Genomic DNA, 24,181 nt, shown 5'->3' with positions numbered 1-24,181 from the left:
TTGGAGGTGATGAAAATGTTCTAAAGTTAACTGTGGTGATGGGTGCGCAACTCTGTGAAATACTAAAAATCACTGAATTGTACACTTGAAATGGGTAAATTATATGGCATATGAATTATATATAAAGTTATATATATAAAGTTATATATATATGAGACGTATTTACAACAAACTTTACTCTCACCTTTCCATGTGTGCAATCACCAAAATGGAAGGATCTGCCCAAGATAAACATTCCCAAAAGTATTTCAGAACCTCAAGGCAATTTCTAAATTAAGTGACAGACCTCCAATTAAACACTAGAAAAAAAACCCAAAAAAGCACCACTGAAGCCTTATATTCAACTGAGTTCCCCACTACCAAGTACCACGTAGTTTCTTACTTTGCTGAAGAAGGAAGGAAAAGAGAACTATTATTATTTTTTTTATGTATTTATTTTATTTATTGGCTGTGTTGGGTCTTCACTGCTGTGCGCAGGCTTTCTCTAGTTGCAGCGAGCAGGGGCTACTCTTCGTTGTGGTGTGCAGGCTTCTCATCATAGTGGCTTATCTTATTGTGGCACACGGGCTTAGTTGCTCCGTGGCATGTGGGATCTTCCAGGACCAGGGCTCGAACCCATGTCCCCTGCGTTGGCAGGCATATTCTTAACCACTGCGCCACCAGAGAAGCCCAAGAACTATTATTAAGTGACTAACTGCTATGCACCCAGGACCTTAAATATGTTATTTTGTTTACTATTCACAACAACACTGGGAGGTGGGTTTTATTATGCTCCTTTTAACAGATGAGAAAACTGAAGCCTAGACAGATTAAATAGTACATATTAAATTTGAGGCGTATTTTTCCATTGGTTTCTAAAACACTATTTTCCCTAAATGTGCCATTAGGCTTGATTTCCATGTATTTAGATTTCATGTTAATCATGAAGTCTATTTTTTTACTTATACATTAATTTAAACAGTGAATCATCAAAACTTATAAACAAAATCATCAAAACTTATAAACAAAATACCAACCTGAGAGTCCTGCATTTCAGCCATAGACTCCCTGTTGATATTTGCTATGTCCGCGAAGAGTCTATCAATTGTCTCAGGTATCATAGGTGAACCGTCTCTTATAATCAGGTTTTCAACCATTTCTGAAATAACAATAAATGATAAAAGTGCTGTGAACTATCACCATTGGCTGAAAGTAGCAAATCATTCTGAAATCTGTTCCTAGACCTTTTGTCAAATGAATACAGCATGGAGAAACTTCAATACTCCTTAGAGTAAAACCAAACTGGAAATAAAGTTTATTCTAGCTAAAGGCAAAGTATAATTTTCAAATAACATTTGTATTTCCTGGGAGTCACTTGTTTATAACTTAATCATCATTACTCATTCTCAAAGTAAAATGCATTGACTTCACAAATAGTCATGTTATTATAGGTCATCTTAAAACTACAGAAGAGAAATTAACAATGTCTTCAAAATTACAAAATGTAGAAAATCTGAAGGGAGACTTAGATACATGCCCTGTAAAACTAAAATACTTATTAATACTTTAAAGCATTAGACAAACATACGCTGAAGTCTTGACCTTACTTTGAGAGAAAAAAATGACATGCTCAATTAGCAACAACATTAACCAGTTATTGAATCTGTACAAATGATGTCACCATTTTCTAAACGGTCTTGAGCTCCAGACCCGATATAGCTGAATCTTATTAGGCCATAGAATTCCTTAAAACCCAAACATGATGTAGAACCATAATTGATGCCTTTCATATTATCAAAATTGAGGTTTTTCCAAACTCGTGTAACAGAGGTCTCCATAACCTACATGTCTCTAATTTCTTGCAACATTTCTGAGCATTAACTAAAAAGACTGTTGTTAATATTCATAACAACACCATAAGAGCACCTTCTGGAAGATTTTTAATCTGCTACAATAAACAGGTTTTTAACCTGCTACAACGAACAATAAATCTGCTAACTGAAAAATCTTCAGGACTTTGCTGGTGGCACAGTAGTTAACAATCTGCCTAACAATGCAGGAGGTACGGGTTCGAGCCCTGGTCCAGGAAGATCCAACATTCTACGGAAGCAAATAAGCCCGTGCGCCTCAACTACTGAGCCTGCACTCCAGAGCCCGTAAGCCACAACTACTGAGCCCGCATGCCTAGAGCCCATGCTCTGCAACAAGAGAAGTCACCACAATGAGAAACCCGCACACAACAAAAAGTAGCCCCCACTCGCCGCAACTAGAGAAAGCCCGCGAGCAGCAACAAAGACCCAACGCAGCCAAAAATAAATAAATAAATAAAATATTTTTTTAAAAAGAAAACTTTTCAGTTAAATATCAGAAAACATCTTCACATAGAGACTTCACAAAGAAACTTATTTTCAAATACACTCAAACATTTTTAAAGCTCATGGACTCTTTAGTACCCACTGCATGATCAAAGATATTAGGGAAAATATACCATACATATTTCATATGCCTCAAGTAATGATACATATGAAAAGAAAAACCTCTAGCTTCCTTACTCCCATAAATTGGTTAACAGAAGGACTAATATTAAATATTTGATTCATCTAAGATTAGGTAAGCATTAGGCTGAGAAATATATATATTATAGTCCTTGCTCAAAATATTGATAACAGAACTAGAAAAGTTTAGAATGGGAGAAAATATCTGCAAATCATATATCTGATAAGGGCTTAATATCCAAAATATATAAAGAAATCATACAACTTAATAGCAAAAGAAAATTCAATTTTAAAATGCCTGAATAGACCCTTTTCCAAAGAAAACACAGTGAAGGCCAACAGGTACATGAAAAAAAAGATGTTCAACATCATTAATCATCAAGGAAATGCAAATCAAAATCATAATGAGATACCACCTCACACCTGTTAGCATGGCCCTCATAAAAAGACAAGCAATAACAAGTGTTGGTGGGGATGTGGAGAAAAGGGAACCCTCAACACTGTTCGTGGAAATGTAAATTGGTGCAGCCACTATGGAAAACAGTAGGCAGGTTCCTCAAAAAATTAAAAATAAGACTACCACGTGATACAGCAATTCCACTTCTGGGTATTTATCTGAAGAAAATGAAAACACTAACCTGAAAAGACCTGTGCAACCCCATGTTCATTGCAGCATTATTTACAATAGCCAAGATGTGGAAAGAACCTAAGTCTCCATCGATGAACGGATTAAAAAAATGTGCTAAATATGTACAATAAAATGTTATTCAGCCATAAAAAAGAATGAAATCTTGCCATCTGCAACAGGTATGGACCTTAAAGGCATTATACTAAGTGAAATAAGTCACACAGAGAAAGACAAATACCGTATGATCTCACTTACATGTGGAATCATTTTTTTAAAAAAAAGGCTCAGAGATACAGGAAACAGACTGGTGGTTGTCAGAAGCAGGAAGTGGAGGGGGGGCCAAATGGGTAAAGGAAGTCAAAAGGTACAAACTTCCAGTTATGAAATAAACAGGTCACAGGGATGTAATATACAGCATGGCAACAATAGTTATTACTATACTGTATATTTTAAAACTGTTAAGAGTAAATCTTGGGAGAAGTTTCAAGATGGCAGAGGAGTAAGACGTGGAGATCACCTTCCTCCCCACAAATACATCAGAAATACATCTACATGTGGAACAATTCCTACAGAACATCTACTGAATGCTGGCAGAAGACCTCAGACTTCTCAAAAGGCAAGAAACTCCCCACCTACCTGGGTATGGCAAAAGAAAAAAGAAAAAACAGACACAAAAGAACAGGAGTGGGACCTGGACCTCTGGGAGGGAGCTGTGAAGGAGGAAAGGTTTCCACACACTAGGAAGCCCCTTCGCGGGCGGACACTGCGGGTGGCAAAGGGGGGAAGCTTCAGAGCCACGGAGGAGAGCACAGCAACAGGGGTGCAGAGGGCAAAGAGGAGAGATTCCCGCACAGAGGATCAGTGCCGACCAGCACTCACCAGCCCGAGAGGCTTGTCTGCTCACCCGCCAGGGCGGGCAGGGTCTGGGAGCTGAGGCTCGGGCTTCGAAGATCGGATCCCAGGGAGAGGACTGGGGTTGCCTGCGTGAACACAGCCTGAAGGGGGCTAGTATGCCACAGGTAGCCAGGAGGGAGTCCAGGAAAGAGTCTGGAGCTGCCAAAGAGGTAAAACACTTTTTCTTGCCTCTTTGTTTCCTGGTGCGCAAGGAGAGGGGTTCAGAGTGCACATAAAGGAGCTCCAGAGATGGGCGCAAGCCGCGGCTATCAGCGCGGACCCCAAAGACGGGCATGAGACGCTAAGGCTGCTGTTGCAGCCACCAAGAAGCCTGTGTGCAAGCACAGTTCACTATCCACACCGCCCCTCCCGGGAGCCTGTGCACCCCGCCACTGCCAGGGTTTCGGGATCCAGGGACAACTTCCCCGGGGACAACACATGGCACACCTCAGGCTGCTGCAACGTCATGCTGGGCTCTGCCGCCGCAGGCTCACCCCAAACTCCGTACCCCTCCCTCCCCCGCAGCCTGAGTGATCCAGAGCACCCGAATCAGCTGTTCCTTTAACCCCGTCCTGTCTGAGCGAAGAAGAGATGCCCTCAGGCAACTTACACAGAGAGGTGGGTCCAACTCCAAAGCTGAAGCCCAGGAGCTGTGCTAACAAAGAAGAGAAAGGGAAATTTCTCCCAGCAGCCTCAGGAGCAGCGGATTAAATCTCCACAATCAACTTGATGTACCCTGCATCTGTGAAATACCTAAATAGACAACAAATCATCCTAAATTGATGAGGTGGACTTTGGGAGCAATGATATATATTTTTTTCCCTTTTTGTAAGTGTGTATGTGTGTGCTTCTGTGTGTGATTTTCTCTGTATAGCTTTGCTTTTACAATTTGTCCTAGGGTTCTGTCTGTCCATTTTTTTTTGTTGCTGTTGTTGTTTTTAGTATAGTATTTAGCACTTGTTATCATTGATGGATTTGTTTTTTTGGTTTGCTTTGGTTGCTCTCTGCTTTCTTCCCTCCTCTTTTTTTATTACTTAAAAAATTTTTTAATTATTTTTTATTTTAATAATTTTATTTTATCTTCCCCTTTCTTTCTTTCTTTTTATTCTCCCTTTGATCCTGAGCCGTGTGAATGACAGGCTCTTGGTGCTCCAGCCAGGCATCAGGGCTGTGCCTCTAAGGTGGGAGAGCCAAGTTCAGGACACTGGTCCACAAGAGACCTCCCAGCTCCACGTAATATCAAACAGCGAAAATCTCCAACAGATCTCCATCTCAACACCAACACCCAGCTTCACTCCACGACCAGCAAGCTACAGTGCTGGACACCCTATGCCAAACAACTAGCAAGACAGGAACACAACACCACCCATTAGCAGAGAGGCTGCCTAAAATCATAATAAGGCCACAGACACACCAAAACACACCACCAGATGTGGACCTGCCCACCAGAAAGACAAGATCCAGCCTCGTCCACTAGAACACAGGCACTAGTCCCCTCCAAGAGGAAGCCGTCACAACCCACTGAAACAACTTTAGCCACTGGGGACAGACACCAAAAACAATGGGAACTACAAACCTGCAACCTGCAAAAAGGAGACACAGTAAGATAAGCAAAATGAGAAGACAGAAAAACTCACAGCAGATGAAGGAACAAGATAAAAACCCACCAGACCTAACAGATGAAGAGGAAACAGGCAGTCTACCTGAAAAACAATTCAGAATAATGATAGTAAAGATGATCCAAAATCTTGGAAATACAATAGAGAAAATGCAAGAAACATTTAACAAGGACCTAGGAGAACTAAAGATGAAACAAGCAAAAATGAACAAAACAATAAATGAAATTAAAAATACTCTAGATGGGATCAATAGCAGAATAACTGAGACAGAAGAACGGATAAGTGACCTGGAAGATAAAATAGTGGAAATAACTACTGCAGAGCAGAATAAAGAAAAAAGATTGAAAACAACTGAGGACAGTCTCAGAGACCTCTGAGACAACATTAAACACACCAACATTCAAATTATAGGGGTTCCAGAAGAAGAACAGAAAAAGAAAGGGACTGAGAAAATATTTGAAGAGATTATAGCTGAAAACTTCCCTAATAGGGGAAAGGAAATAGTTAATCAAGTCCAGGAAGCACAGAGAGTCCCACACAGGATAAATCCAAGGAGAAACACGCCAACACACATATTAATCAAACTATCAAAACTTAATTACAAAGAAAAATATTAAAAGCAGCAAGGGAAAAACAACAAATAACATGCAAGGGAATCCCCATAAGTTTGACAGATGATCTTTCAACAAAAACTCTGCAAGCCATAAGGGAGGGGCAGAACATATTTAAAGTAAGGAAGGAGAAAAACCTACAACCAAGATTACTCTGCCCAGCAAGGATCTCCTTCAGATTTGATGGAGAAATTAATACCTTTACAGACAAGCCAAAGCTAAGAGAATTCAGCACCACCAAACCAGCTTTACAACAAATGCTAAAGGAACTTCTCTAGGCAGGAAACACACGAGAAGAAAAAGACCTACAATAACAAACCCCAAACAATTAAGAAAATGGTAACAGAAACATACTTATCAATAATTACCTTAAATGTAAATGGATTAAATGCTACAACCAAAAGACATACACTGGCTGAATGGATACAAAAACAACACCCATATATATGCTGTATACAAGACCCACTTCAGACCTAGGAACACATACAGACTGAAAGTGAGGGGATGGAAAAAGATATTCCAGGCAAAGGGGAATCAAAAGAACGCTGGAGTAGCAATTCTCATATCAGACAAAATAAGACTTTAAAACAAAGACTATTACAAGAGACAATGAAGGACACTACATAATGATCAAGGGATCGATCCAAGAAGAAGATATAACAATTGTAAATATTTATGCACCCAACAAAGGAGAACCTCAATATATAAGGCAAATACTAACAGCTATAAAAGGGCAAGTCAACAGTAACACCAGCATAGTAGGGGACTTTAACACCCCACTTTCACCAATGCACAGATCATCCAAAATGAAAATAAATAAGGAAACACAAGCTTCAAATGATACATTCAACAAGATGGACTTGATATTTATAGGACACTCCATCCAAAAACAACAGAATACACATTCTTCTCAAGTGCTCATGGAACATTCTCCAGGATACATCATATCTTGGGCCACAAATCAAGCCTTGGTAAATTTAAGAAAATTGAAATCGTGTCAAATATCTTTTCCGACCACAACGCTATGAGACTAGATATCAATTACAGGAAAAAGTCTGTAAAAAATACAAACACATGGAGGCTAAACAATACACTACTTAATGACCAAGAGATCACTGAAGAAATCAAAGAGGAAACCAAGAAATACCTAGAAACAAATGACAGTGAAAACACAACAACCCAAAACCTATGGGATGCAGCAAGAACAGTTCTAAGAGGGAAGTTTATAGCAATACAATCCTACCTTAAGAAACAAGAAACATCTCAAATAAACAACCTAACCTTACACCTAAAGCAATTAGAGAAAGGAGAACAAAAACACCCCAAATTTAGCAGAAGGAAGGAAATCATAAAGATCAGATCAGAAATAAATGAAAAAGAAATGAAGGAAACGATAGCAGAGATCAGTAAAACTAAAAGCTGGTTCTTCGAGAAGATAAACAAAATTGATAAACCATTAGCCAGACACATCAAGAAAAAAAGGAAGACGACTCAAATCAATAGAATTAGAATTGAAAAAGGAGAAGTAACAACTGACATGGCAGAAATACAAAGGATCATGAGAGATTACTACAAGCAACTCTATGCCAATAAAATGAACAACCTGGAAGAAATGGACAAATTCTTAGAAATGCACAACCTTCCAAGACTGAACCAGGAATAAATAGAAAATATGAACAGACCAATCACAAGCACTGAAATTGAGACTATGATTTTAAAACTTCCAACAAACAAAAGCCCAGGACCAGATGGCTTCACAGGAGAATTCTATGCAACATTTAGAGAAGAGTTAACACCTATCCTTCTCAAACTCTTCCAAAATATAGCAGAGGGAGGAACATTCCCAAACTCATTCTACAAGTCCACCATCACCCTGATACCAAAACCAGACAAAGATGTCACAAAAAAAGAAAACTACAGGCCAATATCACTGATGAACATAGATGCAAAAATCCTCAACAAAATACTAGCAAACAGAATCCAACAGCACATTAAAAGGATCATACACCACGATCAAGTGCGGTTTATCCCAGGAATGCAAGGATTCTTCAATATACGCAAATCAATCAATGTGATACACCATATTAACAAACTGAAGGAGAAAAACCATATGATCATCTCAACAGATGCAGAGAAAGCTTTCAACAAAATTCAACACCCATTTATGATAAAAACCCTGCAGAAAGTAGGCACAAAGGGAATTTTCCTCAACATAATAAAGCCCATATATGACAGACCCACAGCCTACATCGTCCTCAATGGTGAAAAACTGAAAGCATTTCCACTAAGATCAGGAACAAGACAAGGTTGCCCATTCTCACCACTCTTACTCAACATAGTTTTGGATGTTTTAGTCACAGAAATCAGAGAAGAAAAAGAAATGAAAGGAATCCAAATCGGAAAAGAAGAAGTAAAGCTGTCACTGTTTGCAAATGACATAATACTATACATAGAGAATCCTAAAGATGCTACCAGAAAACTACAAGAGCTAATCAATGAATTTGGTAAAGTAGCAGCATACAAAATTAATGCACAGAAATCTCTGGCATTCCTATACACTAATGATGAAAAATCTGAAAGTGAAATCAAGAAAACACTCCCATTTACCACTGCAACAAAAAGAATAAAATATCTAGGAATAAACCTACCTAAGGAGACAAAAGACCTGTATGCAGAAAATTATAAGACATTGATGAAAGAAATTAAAGATGATACTAATAGATGGAGAGGTATACCATGTTCTTGGATTGGAAGAATCAACATTGTGAAAATGACTATTCTACCCAAAGCAATGTACAGATTCAATGCAATCCCAATACAATGCAATCCCAATACACTGCCACTGGCATTTGTCACAGAACTAGAACAAAAAATCTCACAATTCGTATGGAAACACAAAAGACCCCGAAAAGCAATCCTGAGAAAGAAAAACAGAGCTGGAGGAATCAGGGTCCCTGACTTCAGACTATAGTACAAAGCTACAGTAATCAAGACAGTATGGTACTGGCACCAAAACAGAAATATAGATCAATGGAACAGGATAGAAAGCCCAGAGATAAACCCAAGCACATATGGTCACCTTATCTTTGATAAAGGAGGCAAGAATATACAATGGAGAAAAGACAGCCTCTTCAATAAGTGGTGCTGGGAAAACTGGACAGCTACACATAAAACAATGAAGTTAGAACACTGCCTAACACAATACACAAAAATAAACTCAAAATGGATTAAAGACCTAAATGTAAGGCCAGAAACTATCAAACTCTTAGAGGAAAACATAGGCAGAACACTCTATGACATAAATCACAGCAAGATCCTTTTTGACCCACCTCCTAGAGAAATGGAAATAAAAACAAAAATAAACAAATGGGACCTAATGAAACTTCAAAGCTTTTGCACAGCAAAGGAAACCGTAAACAAGACCAAAAGACAACCCTCAGAATGGGAGAAAATACTTGCAAATGAAGCAACTGACAAAGCGTTAGTCTCCAAAATTTACAAGCAGCTCATGCAGTTCAATAACAAAAAAACAAACAACCCAATACAAAAATGGGCAGAAGACCTAAATACACATTTCTCCAAAGAAGATATACAGACTGCCAACAAACACATGAAAGAATGCTCAACATCATTAATCATTAGAGAAATGCAAATCAAAACTACAATGAGATATCATCTCACACCAGTCAGAATGGCCATCATCAAAAAATCTAGAAACAATAAATGCTGGAGAGGGTGTGGAGAAAAGGGAACACTCTTGCACTGCTGGTGGGAATGTGAATTGGTTCAGCCACTATGGAGAACAGTATGGAGGTTCCTTAAAAAACTACAAATAGAACTACCATATGACCCAGCAATCCCACTACTGGGCATATACCCTGAGAAAACCAAAATTCAAAAAGAGTCATGTACCAAAATGTTCATTGCAGCTCTATTTACAACAGCCCGGAGATGGAAACAACCTAAGTGCCCATCATCGGATGAATGGATAAAGAAGATGTGGCACATATATACAATGGCATATTACTCAGCCATAAAAAGAAACGAAATTGAGCTATTTGTAATGAGGTGGATAGACCTAAAGTCTGTCATACAGAGTGAACTCAGAAAGAAAAAGACAAATACCGTATGCTAACACATATATATGGAATTTAAGGAAAAAAATGTCATGGAGAACCTAGGAGTAAGACAGGAATAAAGACACAGACCTACTGGAGAATGGACTTGAGGATATGGGGAGGGGGAAGGGTAAGCTAGGACAAAGTGAAAGAGTGGCATGGACATATATACACTAACAAACGTAAGGCAGATAGCTAGTGGGAAGCAGCCGCATAGCACAGGGAGCATAGCACAGGGAGATCAGCTCGGTGCTTTGTGATCGCCTGGAGGGGTGGGATAGGGAGGGTGGGAGGGAGGGAGACGCAAGAGGGAAGAGATATGGGAACATATGTATATGTATAACTGATTCTCTTTGTTATAAAGCAGAAACTAACACGCCATTGTAAAACAATAAAAAAAAAGAATGGGAGAAAATATTTGCAAATGAAGCAACTGACAAAGGATTAATCTCCAAAATTTACAAGCAGCTCATGCAGCTCAATATCAAAAAAAACGAACAATCCTATCCAAAAATGGGCAGAAGACCTAAATGGATATTTCTCCAAAGAAGATATACAGATTGCCAACAAACACATGAAAGGATGCTCAACATCATTAATCATTAGAGAAATGTGAATCAAAACTACAATGAGATATCATCTCACAGCGGTCAGAATGGCCATCATCAAAAAATCTACAAACAATAAATGCTGGAGAGGGTTTGGAGAAAAGGAATGCCTCTTGCACTGTTGGTGGGAATGTAAATTGATACAACCACTATGGAGAACAGTATGGAGGTCCCTTAAAAAACTAAAAATAGAACTACCATACGATCCAGCAATCCCACTACTGGGCACATACCCTGAGAAAACCATAATTCAAAAAGAGTCATGTACCAAAATGTTCATTGCAGCTCTATTTACAATAGATAGGACATGGAAGCAACCTAAGTGTCCATCAACAGATGAATGGATAAAGAACATGTGGCACATATATACAATGGAATATTACTCAGCCATAAAAAGAAACGAAATTGAGTTATTTGTCATGAGGTGGATGGACCTAGAGTCTGTCATACAGAGTGAAGTAAGTCAGAAAGAGAAAACCAAATACCGTATGCTCACACATATATATGGAATCTAAAAAAAAAAAAAATTGGTCATGAAGAACCTAGGGGCAAGACGGGAATAAAGACGCAGACCTGTTAGAGAATGGACTTGAGGACACAGGGAGGGGGAAGGGGAAGCTCGGACAAAGTGAAAGAGTGACATGGACATATATACACTACCAAACGTAAAATAGCTAGCTAGTGGGAAGCAGCCCCATAGCACAGGGAGATCAGCTCGTTGCTTTGTGACCACGTAGAGGGGTGGGATAGGGAGGGTGGGAGGGAGGGAGACGCAAGAGGGAAGAGATATGGGGACATATGCATATGTATAACTGATTCACTTTGTTATAAAGCAGAAATTAACACACCTTTGTAAAGCAATTATACTCCAATAAAAATGTTTTAAAAAAAGAGTAAATATTAAAAGTTATCAACACAAGAAAAAAATTTTCTATGTATGGTGATGGATGTGAAACTAGACTCACTGTGCTGATCATTCTGTAATATACACGAATATTGAATCATTATGTTGTACACCTGAAACTAATATAATGTTGTACGTCAATTATACCTCAATTTAAAAAAATAATTAGGAAAGTTTTTAAACGATGTTTTTAAAAATCCAAGTATCTTTTAAAAACAGATTTCTTGAAATGTTTTTGAAAAGAAAAAATCCAATATAAATTTTTTAATTTGACTTCCTTTTAAAAAAAATCCAAATATATTTTATTAGAATACAAATTATAAGTCCTAGTGACATAGTATATGAGACTGTGAAGGCGTTAATTTTGATTTGTGAATGTTCTCTTAATATTTCATATAATTCATTCTTTGTCAAAATAATTCTGGTCCTTTCAAAACATATTTTCAGTGTCATTCAGTTGAGCAACTTGACTAACACCAGCTGAGGCAATGAGAGAGCACTGCAGTTCTTGAGGATAAAATGCAGTCAGCAAAGCTGAGTAAGTAATAGAGATCACATAGCTGAATGGTTGAGAGTTACACTATGAAGGAGAGACTTGCTTCCGGGAGAAGCTCAGAAAAGAGCTATAAATACAGCCTATTCCTGAGATGTGAAAACAACACTCTGTATTAAGGTTACATCAGGCAATATTGTACATTTTGAAAAAAATGATTAAATTATCTTCCTGGCTACTGAAATAAACTATGATTTACAACATGATTGCAGTCAATTTTTTTTTTAATTTTTTTTGCGATACGTGGGTCTCTCACTATTGTGGCCTCTCCCGTTGCGGAGCACAGGCTCCGGACGCGCAGGCTCAGCAACCATGGCTCACGGGCCCAGCCGCTCCGCGGCATGTGGGATCCTCCCGGACCGAGGCACGAACCCGTGCCCCCTGCATTAGCAGGTGGACTCTCAACCACTGCGCCACCAGGGAAGCCCCCAGTCTATTTAATTTAAATGAGATTCATCCTAGTTAAAACTGGGGAGTCACTCTATTGAGGCAGCCACGTTAATCTGTACCAATTAATTCTGATTAGGTAGACAGCATTCTAGGTACAGTATAATAGAAAATAAACTTCTTCCCTGTCCTTGAGGAAGGGAGCTTCTGTTACAACATGGAAAAAAATCTATCAACAGTCCTGCCAAGTCTCTCCCAGTGACCTCCATCAACTCAACCAGTCATTCAAAAGCCAAAGCAGTTCAAAGACTTGCCAGGGTCAATTCAAGATTTTATTCCAAATCACAATGATTACTTGCAATTTCTTCAGTGAGAAAAGAACCAAAAATGACAATAAAATTAACATTTGCATAATGCTTTACAGTCTCAAAGCTTTTTCACATGCATTCTCATTTAATCATCAATCTACTCTGTAAGGGAGATACTTTTATAAGATGCAGGAACTGAGATATAACAAAGTATAGTGACTTCTCAAAGGTGACAGAAAGAGGAAGTAGCAAACTAGGAGCTGAACTCAGGCTTTCTAATTTGAAATCCTGTCCTTCCACTATACTAGGCCTATTGGAAAAGGCCTGGAAGAACTGACTTGCCAGGACTCTGAGACAACTAAAAAACAGTAGAAAGAGAAAAAATGAGCCAACACCATTCAGAGCGTTGAGGATACTGGGAGAGGGAAGGGTAAGCTGGGACAAAGTGAGAGTGGCATGGACATATATACACTACCAAACGTAAAATAGCTATAATTCTGATTGTAAGCTAAGAAAAACTATTCCAGCAGGGGCTACTTTTAATGAGGACAGTCAAAATGTCCAGAACAGTATCAAAAGGGCATGGCAAAAAAACTCAAGCAAACTCAGGACAAACAGGTTTAGTGACAGACAAAACCACACTGTAAATCATACTTTCTATCTAATGGTCAGAGAGACGATCATTTTTCATATACAATGTTCCAGGAGGACCCAACTGACAAACTGGGTATGGCACAAGTGAATCCAAGCAGCGAACCATAATGCACAAGTCAGATGAAACTGCATGAACCATAGTTCCAAGAGAATTATTCACAGCAGTGTATTCTGAGCAGCCTCTTGGTCCTGGAGAGCAAATAGGAAAGGATACAGGGCAGGCTAGCTCCATGAAAATCATGACAGTCAGTAAAGATACAGTTCTAAAGCTCAACAGGTGCCTACAGTATGCCCCTAGCATGTTAAATCTCAAATCTGATGGCCAGTATGACTTCATTCCAAACCAGTCTCTTCCCTACAACATAATACTGTTATTCTTTCTTGCCCTGTACAGAACTGGCTCAGGGACTGAAACAAACCTAGGCCTGGGCTCATTAGGAGATAAAGCTATGTAAAATTTTGGAGGGCAACTGGCTGGGTGGTGGCGGAAGGTAAAAAGGCAAGAGCTGACTATATCATGCTAACCAAAAAAGGAATTTCCAACTTGATTCTGGTGAGGAAAGACATCCAGTCACACCCAGGGTACTAAACTTTAAAGACTAAAGAGTAGAATTATACTTATATTGAACAAACCATAGCAGTAGGAGGAATATCTCAAAAAAGCCACAACTTAGTCCTCTCAACCAAATGCACATTGTATAAATGTTGCAATGAATCTGGTATTTTATTTCTTTCACACTCCTATAAAAATGCAAGGTCAATAACCAATCTCAATTTGCCAATTCATCCAATCCTACCCCTAAGCATCTGTATATATTTACAAAGCATCTGTATGTATTACTCTTTTATTCTCATTACATCATCTTACCCATTGTAGCTGAACCCTACTGCTCCTGACTGAGTCTTCTATTCAGCTAATATCTGCTTTGTTTTAGTTACCATGGTTACCAAAGGTTATTTCTGTCTATTTAACAACTTAATTAATTAACTTGTTTACTGAGTGTTAACAATGCACTAGGCACTGAAGACAGACTTATCCAAGACACCTTCCCAGTAGATTCACATCTAAATCAGACCAAAAACATACATGGAAACGTTGGGAATGCAATAAGTAGACTATAACAACACAGTTGGAAGGCTGAAGTGGATTAGCTGAGTACATTATAGCAACTCTCACCAAAAAGGTCTTTGAAGGAAGAAAGAAACCTAAGTTGATTCAACTGTCTTTGTGATTTCTTATCTCTATACTATTGTAAACTACACATAATACACATAAAACTTGCTTGCAAAAGACGTCAAATATTTAATGAAACCAAATGCATGGCGGCTAATTTTCCACACAAGATATCTTTAGCCTTTCCATTCCTAACAGAATGCACTAGTTATTTAGAGGATTGCTAAGCAAAATGTCATAAACAATTAAGCATCTTATGAACTGCTTCTGATGGTGATAGAATAACACAGGAAAGTTTTATCTGAGCCCATGTGCATTTCCAAATCATCATCAGAAATATATAGCATCATTCCTGGTGACAGTGTTACTATCCTTGTGGGCAATATGAATGAAAGAGACAAGAGTTATTTCATTCATTAATTCAATAAACATTTAATGATAATCAAGTATTTTGCTAAGCACCAAGAATAATGTAAACAAGACACAGTTCCCTCCCTTGAGGAGCTTACACACATTTCCACACAAGATGTATGGTATACACATGTATCAATCAATCAACCAATTTTTTAGAGCTGTAAGTCACCTTAAAATTCTAGTAACCCACTCTAATTTTACAATTAATTAAAATAAGCTACAGGGAAGTTAATTAACTTGCCCGAGATCAAAGCTATTAGTAGTACAGCATGAACAAAATCCACAACTGTACTTTCTGCTTTGGCTGTTGTCTATATTTCTCTTTGTAAAAGTTAATACAACAAACATTTATTGAATGCTTGGTATCAGGCAGATACTAGGGATCTTACTTACTAGGAATACAAAGATGAGTGAAACAGTCTATACCATCAAACAGATCACACAATATTAACAGAAATTAAAATGAGAAAACTTACAATATAATAAGTGCTGTGAGTGCAAGACACTACAGAAATATAAAGGAAGAATTAAGTAACTACCCGTTTGAGAGTTGGGATATAGGGATGGCAGAATAGGCTTCACTGAGTGCTATTTGAGGTGGGTCTTGATGGATCACTTAAGAGTTTGCCAGGCAACATACCAAACATAAGGAAAAACATGGAGGTGTGGAAAGCACAATGGGTTCAAATAACCATAAGTAGTTATGTATGGCTGGAAAAAAGGGTAAAGGAAGATTACAGGAAATACCATTAGAAAGGTATGTAGGGGCCAGAGCTTGAAACACACTGTATGGTATACTAACAAAGTTCCATTTTGTTAGTTAACACTGTCTCTTTATTTCATAAACTATATTATTTCTACCTAATATGTGCATACCAGATGACTCCAACAAGTATATCAACAAAATTTCTGCACAGGCCAAACAAATGCTGTGCTTATGACTCTGAGCTACATGGCACACTCTTGGGACATTTCCTAATAATTCCATCACTCCTAATCTGAGGATCCCACTGTGGCATTTAAAGGAATGGGAAAAAATTGTTGAGGGAGGCTTTCAAATGAATAAAGTCCTTTGACATTCAATGAAAGTCAATTATCTTGAGTGAGTTTTCCTACTAAACTTTTCAGTCTAGACCTGCAGTCTAACATGGCAGTCACATGTGACTACTGAGCACCTGAAATGTAGTTAGTCCAAATTGAGATGGGCTATAATTGTAAAGTACACACCAGATTTCAAAGATTTAGTATAAAAAATGTAAAATATCTCAGTGATTTTCTATATTGATTACATGTTGAAATAATATTTTGGATATGTAGGGCTATAAACAGAGTATCAAAATTATTATTATTATTATTATTTAAAATAATTGTACCTGTTTCTCTCTGCTTTTTAAATGTGGCTACTATAAATTTTTTAATTACACTGTAGCTCACATTATATTTCTATTGTACAGGGCTGGTATATACTGTCTAAAGTATATACTGTCATTGGCTTCTGAAGATTTAATGATACAAACTGTTAATACCTACTTCCTTAACAGTTGTCACAGATTTAACAGAAAAAAGAAAGTAAAAACTTGGATTTTTTTTTTTTTTTTTTGCAGTACGTGGGCCTCTCACTGCTTTGGCCTCTCCCGTTGCGGGGCACAGGCTCCGGACGCGCAGGCCCAAAGGCCATGGCTCACGGGCCCAGCCGCTCCGCGGCATGTGGGATCCTCCCGGACCAGGGCACGAACCCATGTCCCCTGCATCGGCAGGCAGACTCTCAACCACTGCGCCACCAGGGAAGCCCCAAAACTTGGTTATTTTAATAGACCATAAGGATATTTATATTAGAGCAAATACAAAGATGTTAGAAATCTAGAAAAAGGAGAATTGTCTTCAAATTAACAACAGGAAAGGGAGTTCCAAAGCTTGATAAACAGTTGCCATTCTTTAAGAAGAAATAACGCTCATGTTGAGGTGGAAAACTGGCCTGAATTATCTTGGTACTACTATTCAACTTTTTGCTATTCCCATGTTAAGTCACCTTCTATTTTGTATGGTCCTGATGCTTGTCAAGATGAGGAACTTTTTCTTTCTGAATCAAGCAGGACAGTTTTAGGAAACACCCCCAGCCCAGATGCTACTGTTTCTTAAATTAAGAATTTGGGCCTTTCAAAACCTGTCCTCCAAAAAGGAAATAATCTGTAAAACCTGGTTACAAAAGCACTTTACATCTCAGCAAATCCACTCCTAGATATTCTCCCCAAGAGAAATGAAAACCTAAATCACTTAAAACTTATACATGAATATTCATAGCAACTTTAGTCATGATAGTCAAAAATGTCCACCAACTGATGAATAAACAAATTGTGATCTAGTCATTCAGTGGAATGCTACTAAACAATAAAAAAGAATTAACTATTTATATATGAAACAATATGGATGACTTTCAAAACGATTATGCTTAGTGAAAGACACCATAGGGGGGCTTCCCTGGTGGCAGAGCGGTTAAGAGTCCGCCTACTGATGCAGGGGACACAGTTTCATGCCCCAGTCTGGGAAGATCCCACCTGCCGCAGAGCAGCTAGGCCCATGAGCCATGGCCACAGAGCCTGTGCTCCACAACCAGAGAGGCCACAAGAGTGAGAGGCCCGTGTACTGCAAAAAAAAAAAAAAAAAAAAAAAAGGACACCATAGGAAAAAAGAGTATATACTGAATGATTTCATTTATAAACTAATCTGCAGTGACAGAAATCAGAACAGTGGTTGACTGGGGTAGAGGGTTGTGGGTAGATTGACAGCAAAGGGGTATGGTAGAATTCTCTGAGATGAAAATGTTCTATTTCTTGGTTGTAACGGTGGTTATACAGGTTACATTTGCCCCCCCCACACACACACACACACACAAAAAGCATCAACCTATACACTTAAAGTGTGTGAATTTTGGACTTCCCTGGTGACACAGTGGTTAAGAATCCGCCTGCCAATGCAGGGGACACAAGTTCGATCCCTTGTCCAGGAAGATCCCACATGCCGTGGAGCAACTAAGCCTGTGTGCCACAACTACTGAGCCTGTGCTCTAGAGCCCGCAAGCCACAACTACGGAGCCCACGCACAACTACTGAAGCCCACGCACCCTAGAGTCCACGCACCCCAACTCTGAGCCCACGCACCGCAACTACTGAAGCCCGCGTGCTCTAGGACCCATGTGCTGCAACTACGGAGCCTGCGTGCTGCAACTACTGAAGCCCATATGCCTGGAGCCCATGCTCCACAACAAGAGAAGCCACCAAAATGAGAAGTCCGCACACTGCAACGAAGAGTAGCCCCCACTAGCCACAACTAGAGGAAGCCCGCATGCAGCAACGAAGACCCGATGCAGCCAAACAATAAATAACTGTTTTTTAAAGTGTGTGAATTTTATTGTATGTAAAGTATATCTCAATAAAGTTAATTTCTAAGAAAGAAAGAATAAGAAAAGAAAAGGAAAAGAAAAGAGGAAGTTGAGGAGAGAGAAAGAAGGAAAAAGTACTACAGAGCTGAAATCCCTGGAGGCTGTAGGTCAGGAGCAGGATAGCATAGTGTGGCATCAAACTTTGTTCACCATCAAGAAGGCAGCCTCAACGGTGAACAGGAGGTTCGTCCACTTTCACCACCCTCACCCATTTCCCTCATCCCTCCCCAAAACTGTAACTATGTGAGTTGACAAATGTCTTAACTAACATTATTTCCATAATCACTTTGCAGTACATACATATATAAAAATCACTATGCCATACACCTTAAACTTATACAATATTATATGTCAATTATATCTCAATAAAGCTGGGAGAAAACGTTGAATAGGAGTTGGTAACAGACGTTCACGTACAGAGAGCCCCAAGAACCCTTCAAAGAGATGAACAAAAATTCTAAATCTAGAGATAAAGCCAAGTATAGAACAAGACAGTTGCCAGGCTTTGTCAGGCAGGTTGAATAGGCATTCTCAGAATACTAGAGCAAATCAGGCAGGTGGAATAAGCATACTCAGAGGACTAGAGCTCATCAATGAATTTGGTAAAGTTGCAGGATATAAAAATAATACACAGAAATCTCTTGCATTCCTATACACTAACAATGAAAGATCAGAAAGAGAAGTTAAGGAAACAATCCCATTTACCATCGCATTAAAAAGAAAAAAAATAACTAGAAATAAACCTACCGAAGGAGGCAAAACACCTGTACTCAGAAAACTATAAGATACTGATGAAAGAAATCAAAGATGACACAAGCAGGTGGAGAGCTATACCATATTTTTGGAAGGGAAGAATCAGTATTATCAAAATGACTATACTACCCAAAGCAATCTACAGATTCCATGCAAACCGTATCAAATTACCAATGGCATTTTTCACATGACTAGAACAAAAAATTTTACAATTTGTATGGAAACACAAAAGACCATGAATAGCGAAGCAATCTTGAGAAAGAATAATGGAGCTGGAGGAATCAGGCTCCCTGACTTCAGACTATACTACACAGCTACAATAATCAAAACAGTATGGGGCTTCCCTGGTGGTGCAGTGGTTGAGAGTCCGCCTGCCGATGCAGGGGACACGGGTTCGTGCCCCAGTCCGGGAAGACCCCACATGCCGCAGAGCGGCTAGGCCCGTGAGCCATGGCTGCTGAGCCTGCGCGTCCAGAGCATGTGCTCCACAACGGGAGAGGCCACAAAATTGAGAGGCCCGCATACCACAAAAAAAAAAAACAGTATGGTACTGGCAGAAAAAAAGACAAATAGATCAATGGAACAGGATAGAAAGCCCAGAGATAAACCCACGCAACTACAGTCAACTGATCTATGACAAAGGAGGCAAGAATACACAATGGGGAAAAGCGAGTATCTTCAATAAATGGTGCTGGAAAAACTGGACAGCCCCATGTAAAAAAATAAAATTAGAACATTCTTTAACACCACACACAAAAATAAACTCAAAATGGATTAAAGACCTAAATATAAGACCGGATACTATAAAACTCTTAGAGGAAAACAGGCAGAACACACTCTGACATAAATCTCAGCAAGATCGTTTTTGATCTACCTCCTAGAGTAATGAAAATAAAAACAAAAATAAACAAATGGGACCTAATGAAACTTAAAAGCTTTTGTACAGCAAAGGAAGCCATAAACAATACAAAAGGACAACCCACAGAATGGGAGAAAATATTTGCAAAGAAGCGACCAACAAGGAATTAATCTCCAAAATATACAAACAGCTCATGCAGCTCAATATCAAAAAAACAAACAACCCAATCAAAAATTGGGCAGAAGACCTAAATAGACGTTTCTCCATAGAAGGCTACAGATGGCCAACAGACACATGAAAAGATGCTTAACATCACTAATTATTAGAGAAATGCAAATCAAAACTACAAGTTATCACCTCACACCAGTCACAATGGCCATCAAAAAATCTACAAACGATAAATGCTGGAGAGGGTGTGGAGAAAAGGGAACCCTCCTCCTACACTGTTGGTGGGAATGTAAATTGGTGCAGCCACTATGGAGAACACTACGGAGGTTCCTTTAAAAAAGTAAAAATAGAGCTACCATATGATCCTGCAATCCCACTCCTGGGCATATACCGGGAGAAAACCATAATTCGAAAAGATACATGTACCCCAATGTTCACTACAGCACTATTTATAATACCTGGGACATGGAAGCAACCTAAATGTCCATCGACAGAGGAATGGATAAAGATGATGTGGTATATATATACAATGAAATATTACTCATCCATAAAAAAGAACAAGATAATGCCATTTGCATCAAAATGGATGGACCTAGAGACTGTCATACTGAGTGAAGTAGATCTCAGACAGAGAGAGACAAATATCATGTGATATCACTTATATGTGGAATCTAAAAAAAATGGTACAAATGAACCTATCTATAAAACAGAAATAGAGTCACAGATGTAGAAAACAAACTTATGGTTACCAAGGGGGAAAGATAGGGGAGGGATAAATTGGGAGATTGGGAATGACATACACACACTACTATATATAAAATAGATAACTAGGGGGCTTCCCTGGTGGCGCAGTGGTTGAGAGTCCACCTGCCGATGCAGGGGACGCGGGTTCGTGCCCCAGTCCAGGAAGACCCCATGTGCCGCGGAGCGGCCGGGTCCGTGAGCCATGGCCCCTGAGCCTGCGCGTCCGGAGCCTGTGCTCCGCAACGGGAGAGGCCACAAAAGTGAGAGGCCTGCGTACCGCAAAAAAAAAAAAAAAAAAAAAAAATAGATAACTAAGAATCTACTGTATAGCACAGGGAACTCTACTCAATACTCTGTACTGACCTATATGGCAACAGAATCTAAAAAAGAGTGGATATATGTATAACCGATTCACTTTGCTGTACAGCAGAAACAAACACAACATTGTAAATCAACTATACTCCAATGAAAATTAATTTTAAAATAAACAAATATTTTTTAAAAAGCATACTCAGAGCTTGCTGCTTAATGAACTGATGTCAACCTGAAGTTTTTATTTTTTTAATATTTATTTATTTATTTGGCTGCATCAGGTCTTAGTTGTGGCATGTGGGATCTTCAGTGTGGCATGCGGGATCTTTAGTTGAGGTATGCGGGACCTTTACTTGCGGCATGCGGGATTTTTAGTTGCATCATGCGAACTCTTAGTTGCAGCATGTGGTATCTAGTTCCCTGACCAGGGATCAAACCCAGGCCCCCCCTGCATTGGGAGCGCAAAGTCTTAGCAACTGGACCACCAGGGAAGTCCCTGAAGTGAAGTTTTTAATGACATAACATTCTGTCCTTGGCCCTCTCCTATTTAACAAATTTATCTATGATTTGGATGAAGAAGTTGAAAGAGAAACAGATAACAAATAAGACAGAAGATATAATAAGGAACAAAAATTAAATCTCCAGTTATAGCAATGACATTAATGTAAGAAAAAATTAAAGCCCTGCACTTATGTCTCCAAAACTAACTGCACCAATATATGACAGGCAAGATGTAGCTTAATAGAAGAATGCATTAAAAAAAGACTGAGGGGGCTTCCCTGGTGGCGCAGTGGTTGAGAGTCCGCCTGCCGATGCAGGGGACACGGGTTCGTGCCCCAGTCTGAGAAGATCCCACATGCCGCGGAGCGGCTGGGCCCGTGAGCCATGGCCGCTGAGCCTGCGCATCCGGAGCCTGTGGTCCTCAATGGGAGAGGCCACAACAGTGAGAGGCCCACGTACCGGAAAAAAAAAAAGACTGAGGGTCTTCTGGGGACCAAAAGCTCAAAATGAGTCATTAGTGTGGTGTGACTGCCACCACCCAAAAAAAGAAAAAAAAAAATCAATCTTAGCTATATCGGTATCTGAAGACAATAATGATCATTCCTAAATCTAAAGAGAAAGATTATTTTGAGCTGATCATATCGAACCTAGAGAATTGTGTTCTGTTCTGGGTACCATACTTTAAGGAATAACATGAAAGGAACAGAGCATGTTCAGAGGACAGCACACAAAATGATGAGAAGACTAGAAACCATGTAATATGAGAAATGACTGACAGAACTAAAAATGCTGAATCTGAAGAAGAGACTTCCCAGGGGACATAACTACCTTCAAATAGTTGAAGAGCTGACATGCAGAAAAGGAGTTATAATTATTTAGACCCAGTGAGTATAACTTAGACCAATTTGTATTCCTTTTTGGCTTTGAAATTGATTGGAATTGGTGGTACAAAAAGAGGGATGTTATGTCAATTCTCCCTGAGAAGAAAATAAGCTAAGCCATCACATGGCCCTTTGTGGTCCATTTTTACAAAATCTGACTGAAAAGGCTGTGTACACAGAAAAGAAAACTCAAATGGTCCATACATTTATGAAAATATATCCAAGTTCACTAGTTGACAGAGAAATGAAAATTAAAACACCCATGTAATATGATAACATGAGAGAAAATAGAACTGGCTGATAGGTGTCTGGGAACTCTCTGCACTATCTCTGTAACTATTCTGTAAATCTAACATTACCCCAGAATAAAATGTTAATTAAAAACAACACCACCAGACTTCCTTGGTGGCGCACTGGTTAAGCATCCGCCTGCCGATGCAGGGGACGCGGGTTCAATCCCTGGTCCGGGAAGATCCCACATGCCGCAGAGCAACTAAGCCCGCACACCGCAACTACTGAGCCTGCGCTCTAGAGCCCGCGTACCACAGCTACTGAAGCCCGCGCACCCAGAGCCCGTGCTCCGCAACAAGAGAAGCCACCGCGGTAAGAAGCCCGTGCACCACAACTACTGAGCTTGCGCTCTAGAGCCTGCAAGCCACAACTACTGAGCCCACGTGCCACAACTACTGAAGCCCGCACACCTAGAGCCCATGCTCCGCAACGAGAAGCCACCACAATAAGAAGCCTTCACACCACAATAAAGAGCAGCCCCCACTCGCCGCAACTAGAGAAAGCCTGCGCGCAGCAATGAAGACCCAATGCAGCCAAAACTAATTAATTAATTAAATTTAAAAACCCTTCACTCATGAACAATTTCTAAAGTCTGGCAATACCAAATATTAGCAATAATATAGGGAAAGAGAGAAGAAGAGGGAGTATAAATTGTTAAAACTACTGTGGACAGCAATTTGGTAATATTTGTTAAGTTAAACATGCTTGTAGCTTTTGGCCCAGCAGTAAAACTTCTTAATGTACACCCGAGAATAGCACTGCCACTATAGAGCAGCCACTAGCCACATGTGACTATTGAGCGCTTGAAATGTGGCAAGTCCAAAATGAGATATGCTTTAACTATAAAATACATACCAAACTTCAAAGACTTTGTACAGAAAAAAAAA

The 24,181-nt window shown here is 39.3% G+C and overlaps 1 protein-coding gene across 2 annotated transcripts in view; it reads right to left on the bottom strand.

Moving 5' to 3' along the window:
• Positions 1-24,181, bottom strand: part of TEX11 (testis expressed 11) — a 358,129-nt gene that overhangs the window by 332,207 nt on the left and 1,741 nt on the right. For both annotated transcript variants that reach the window (XM_022561047.2, XM_089904417.1), the window contains exon 2: positions 1,017-1,138. In XM_022561047.2, coding sequence (XP_022416755.1) covers positions 1,017-1,138 — 122 coding nt within the window. The remainder of the gene's footprint in view (positions 1-1,016; positions 1,139-24,181) is intronic.

This window comes from Delphinapterus leucas, chromosome X (assembly GCF_059928025.1).
Source record: "Delphinapterus leucas isolate spDelLeu-1000000601 "Yukka" chromosome X, BTC_Dleu_Yukka2, whole genome shotgun sequence".
Lineage (NCBI taxonomy): Eukaryota > Metazoa > Chordata > Mammalia > Artiodactyla > Monodontidae > Delphinapterus > Delphinapterus leucas.
The sequence above is the reverse complement of the archived record's forward strand: the minus strand, read 5'-3'. Positions and strand labels throughout refer to the sequence as shown.